At 58.6% G+C, this 5,184-nt stretch overlaps 1 protein-coding gene across 1 annotated transcript; it reads right to left on the bottom strand.

Annotated features, from left to right (window-relative positions):
* On the bottom strand, positions 1-3,621 carry IFI30 (IFI30 lysosomal thiol reductase). The gene is made up of 7 exons (XM_004384390.3): positions 3,468-3,621; positions 2,013-2,195; positions 1,850-1,924; positions 1,586-1,678; positions 568-720; positions 322-375; positions 1-237 (listed from the first exon to the last, which is right to left on the bottom strand). The coding sequence occupies exons 1-7, from the start codon at positions 3,579-3,581 to the stop codon at positions 175-177; spliced, it is 735 nt and encodes a 244-aa protein (XP_004384447.1). The 5' UTR covers positions 3,582-3,621; the 3' UTR covers positions 1-174.
* Between the last annotated feature and the right edge of the window lie 1,563 nt (positions 3,622-5,184).

The following is a 5,184-nucleotide window of genomic DNA, read 5'->3' on the forward strand; positions in this document are numbered from 1 at the left end:
TAACATCCAGAAAAGTTTATTTAAGGAGTTTCCATTTAGCACCATTCTCAGAGGGGCAAGATTCTTGATCTTAGGGTGGGATTCTGAGTCAGGGCTTCATGGGATGTGCAGAAGTTATCCAGGGGCCAAGAGCTGGCAGTCGAAAAAATGGAGGCAGCTGGGTTTTTACGGCCGTCACTGGAAACAGACTTCCCTCTGGGACCTGGTCCCAATTTGGCAGACATCTGGCTTCTCACCCTGGAGGGGACAGCTGTGAGTTGGGGTCCTGGAAGGAGACTCACCCCCTACCCACCGAATCCCACTGCTCCCCGCCCAGCTTACCTGGTACAAATGGCAAACGAGGCTCAGGAGCTCATCCTGTTCACTCATGGGCTTCTGCACAAAGCAAGACAGGTTAGGGTGAGGGTCAGGGTCAGAATCCCACCTGCCCCAACCCATGCACCCTAGTTCTGGCCCCAAAGGGGCTGCAAATGGTCCCTAGACTGATCCCTGCCTCCCAGCCCAAGCGGCGCCTCCATCACTGCAGTCTCCATCCAAGAACCGAGCTGAGGGCTACAGGGCTCTTACCCCATTGACGACGACCCAGGGCACGTATTTGTGGGGTGGCTGCAGAGCGTCTGTCAGCTGGGCGTTGACGTGCATGAGCTGTGTGCCGCGGTCCCCCATTGCGCACTCTGTGATGGTGTCTGAGGACACCTCCGGGGCATAGATCTGCAGGCACTGCGGGTGCAGGAGGGTGGATAAGTGGGGTGTTGCTTCAGCTTCCTCCCTGTTATCTCCCTAACGGTCCCCCACTGGTCCCCCAGCCAAGGGAAGAAGGGACAGTTGGCCCTACAGCATGCAAGAATGCCCATAAACAGTGGGTGTTTAAAATACACACTTGAATGTAGGCCCTCGAGGCACAGGTGCAGGCTGCTCTCCTCCCCATCCCTTTTGCCCTCTGCCCTAAGACCAGACCTGCAGCCCTTGACTTTCCTCAGAGCTGCCGTATATGCTGTTCCCTCCACCAAGAACATCCTTTCTCCTCCTTCTCCAGCATCTCCTGAAGTTCCCTCTCCTCAAGAGCCCCCTTCTCCTCTGGACTCCCCCAGCCCCATTCTGACCCCACAGGGTTGGAGGTGTCTTAAGGTGAGGCCTCTTGGGTAGCCCAGGTTATTATTATTTTTTTTACATTTTATTGTGGTGAAAAGCAAACAGCCTGGGTGTCTGATGAATGAATAAATGATTGGGACAGATAAGTCACTCCTTTGGGAGTTATTGTTCACAATCTCTGGGGGAAGTAGGCAGCCCTGTCCTATCATCTCCCTGTGCCATGGGAGGTCCCCCATCTGTGTCCCTGCAAACTCCTATTCATCCTTCTAAGCCCAGCTCAGAAGGCCCTCCTCCAGGAAGCCCTCTCTAATACACTTATGCTCCCAGGAGACCATCATACTCTGATTCCCTTTGAGAGACAGAGGCTTTGAGGGGGGAGGTTATTTTCCTAGGGCTACATAGCAGGTGGCATTCAGAGCAGGATTTGAACCCCAGGTCTGCTGTGGTCCCTGGCTTCTCCCTGCTCCTAGTGCAGACAGAGGAACGTGCTCACCGGCTTCAGGTTTTTTTCCATGTCATCCATTTCCTCCATGCAGACGATGGTTAGAAAGGCTGTGGTCTTCTCCAGCTTGTCCAGCAGGCAGGCCTGGGGGGTGAGGGCAGGCAAGGGCTGGAGAGGGGCCCAGAACAGCCCAAGGCCCTCTGGAAACCATCACCAGCACTTACTACTGACTGGGTGAATGGTGGCAGGATTGAATGGAGGCCCACAAGGCAGAGGACAAAGCCAGTTCCAATGCCCACCCCTGTAGCCACTCACCTCCACCTTGTTGAGCAAGCACTCACGCTCCCCATGCTGGCACGTGAACTCCCACTTGCCGCTGACATTTTGTTCCTGCAAAGCAGTGGGGTGAGAGGTGACCAGCCAGATGGGCGCACATGCCTCCCTCCCGCATGCCTTGATTTCCCCAGTGCCCATGCACCTGGGCATTCCCGTAGGGCACCAAAGTGATGTTGAGGATCTCCTGGACCATCAGCCATGTGGGGAAGAGCTCTCGGACCAGGAATCCCCGGCAGCCACCACACAGTGACTCATAGTAGAGGCTGACGTTGACGGGCAGGGCACTCGAATTCTTGATGGGCGCCCGCGGACACAGGATGCCAGCCTACAGGGAGCAGGGGGTGTGAAGTGGCGCAGCTGTGGGAGGCTCCAGTCATCTCTGAGCCCACTTGGTTCCCACACAGAAAGGGAGCTACAAAGATTCGGTGCTCCATCTCATACTCCTTCCAGACATAGCCCAGGGGAACCTTAGCTCTGAGGTTTTGCTGTGTCCCCGCCACAAAAATATCCAAACCTGTTGCTGCAGAGTTGATTCCAACTCATGGTGACCCCACGTGTTACAGAGTAGAACTGCTCGATAGGGTTTTCTCGGCTGTAATCTTTATGGAAGCAGATGATTCGCAGGTCTTTCTTTTGGGGTGCTGCTGGGTAGGTTCAAACTGCCAGCCTTTAGGTTAGTAGTCCAGCACAAACTGTTTGTGCCACCCAGGGACTTACTATGCCCCCAAACCTCCCTAAATCTCAGTTCTTCTGCAAAACAAGTGGGACACAGACTTGCAAACAGTAGACACTTAATGAATGCACAGCCCTTGATTTCCACCAGGCACCCTAGCAACAGGAGGGAGCAGAAACTCCTCGGTCTGAGGGGCTGCATGCAGTAAATGCGCATACACATTTCTGGTCGCCATCCTCAACCCTGCCTTTTTGAAAGTGCATACCACAGGAACCTAACGTATGCACATCTCTGTCACTTCACCTCCAGAGCCTTGGTGAGCTAGCTTCTTGTTTACTCCTGCTCCCAAGGGGCCCACGTGAACCCCTCCCAAGCCCGACTGCCCAGAGGCGGCACCTAATAGGTGCTGACTTCCACTTAGGCAGGGGGATGGCAGACAGCTGGTGTTTATGCCGGCCGTGAGCAAGTCCCTGGGACTATGAGGCGTTTGCTTGCGCCGCAGCAGAAACTGCGAGGAGCCCTCCCTGGCCGGAAGGCACACAGTAAGCGCCTCCTGCATGCAGGTGGTCTGGGGTAGGCCGCTTAGCTTGTCTGGGCTTCCCCTGGACCACAAGGGGGAGGCGCCGTCAGCTCCTGCCCCAGTACACAATAAGGGCTCAATGTAGTCTCAGGCTGGGCGGGCAGAGCCGGCAGGGGAACAGGACGAGGAAGTGAAACGACTCCCAGAGGGTGTGGGCACAGCGCAGGGGGAGGGATTGAATGGGGGGGGGAGGTCTGTAGGCACCGGACGCGGCAGCAGGATGGCCTGTGGCGCGTCCCCTCGGGCCCTGGGTCTCCTCGGGGGAGTTCGGGAGCGGGGAGGCACCGCCTGCCTCCGACTGGGCACAGTCCCCGCCGGCCCGCCCGCCGCGTCGCCATCCTTACCTTGCAGGTGGTCGCCACCTCGTGGAGCGCCCTCGGCGGGGACGCGCGCGCCGCCGCGGGGCCCTGTAGTAGCAGCAACAGCGCCAGGAACGGCAGAAGCCGGGCCAAGACCATCGCGGCGGGGACGCGGGGTGAAAGAGCGGCCGCCCCGAGGGCAAGAGTCCTCTGAATCCGGCCGAGGCCCGGCCCTCCGGACGGCCCATCCCTCAGTGCCCCCGCCTCCGGGTTCCCGCCTCCCGGCGCCCCACCCCTCAGCATCCTGGGCTGCGTCGTTCGTCGCCGCGTCTTCTTTTCGCTGCTGTCTCCCCTCCCCTGGTCCTGACCCCCCTCCCTCGCCCCTTCTTCTCCCCCGGACCTCTCTGGCCTCTCCCCCTTTACTGGCTCGGACCCCCTGGCCCCTCTGGGAACCATCACCTGCGCTCACTTTCCAGCGCGGCTCCCGCCCCACGCCCGTCGGGTGCCAGGGCCCCAGGTCACGCGCCGTCGAGTCGCTTTTCGCCCCCCGCCCCCCGCCCCCCGGGGAATTAGCTCTTCCCAGTCATGAGACGCTAGGGGCTTGAGCCCCTTGAGCAGATGTAGGGTGGAGACTTCAGGGACTGGGAGAGACAGACCGAGAGAGATGGAGGAGTGGTCTCCTCAGCCCATGGCCAGAGTGGGGGCCCGCCCCTAATCCGGGGACCCTGTGCTTTTACAGTCCGTTTCTCTCCTTCTACCCTGGCCCAGACACCCCTCGCCGTCCCCCTCCCCTGCCCTCGGACCTCCTTCGCCTTCCCCCTCCCAGGCTCCGCAGCCCTGACCTCTCCACCTGCCACCGCGGTCCCGGTCCCGAGGGGCTGACTCAGGCTTGGCTGCAGCTGGGCCAGAAAGCAGAAGCCAGTGCGGGGAGAGTCACCTCCCTTGGCTAGGGACGCCCCACCTCGGGTTGGGGAAGAGGAGGAGGGCTGGGGAGTACTCCATTCCACCCCAAGGCCTGGGGGGACATGAGGCATTGCCCTAGCTGTGCGATATCTATTCTAAGCGGGAGGGGTGAGGGGGTAGGATGCAGACCCATGGAGTCAACCAGGTCCAGGTTTGACTCGAGCCTCTGCTGGGGGACCTCAGGCAAGGGAAGGAGCCTCAGCTTCCTCTTCTGTAAAATGGTGAGAAGAGTGAGGTTTGGGAGCTAAAGCGGCCCCGGAGGGCTGAGGCAGGGGGAGAGTTGCCCAGGCTGGGGATGGGGGTGGGCCTTGTGAGAGGGGGAAGGGCTTGGACACAGGCCTGCAGGGCAGGCAAGAGAACAGTCCAGAGAAAGGCCTGGAGGCAGGTGTGTTGGGGGAATAGCTGAGACCTTCAGATTTTTGCAGGTCTTAAAGGCCAGGGGAGCCCTGATGGCACAGTGGTTAAGAGTTCAGTTGCTGGACTAAACCAAAGCTAAGAAGTTTCCTGAATACATCCAAACACTTCGAGGGACAGAGTAGCAGGGGCAGGGGTCTGGGAACCATGCTTTCAGGGGACATCTAGGTCAATTGGCATAACAAAGTTTTTTAAGAAAACGTTCTGCATCCCACTTAGGTGAGTGGCGTCTGGGATCTTAAAAGCTAGTGAGAGACCATCTAAGATGCATCAATTGGTCCCAACCCACGTGGAGTAAAGGAGAATGAAGAACACCAAAGACACAAGGAAAGTATTAGCCCAAGAGACAGAAAGGGCCACATAAACCAGAGACTTCATCAGCCTG

Source organism: Trichechus manatus, unplaced genomic scaffold (assembly GCF_000243295.1).
Source record: "Trichechus manatus latirostris isolate Lorelei unplaced genomic scaffold, TriManLat1.0 scaffold00122, whole genome shotgun sequence".
NCBI classification, from domain to species: domain Eukaryota; kingdom Metazoa; phylum Chordata; class Mammalia; order Sirenia; family Trichechidae; genus Trichechus; species Trichechus manatus.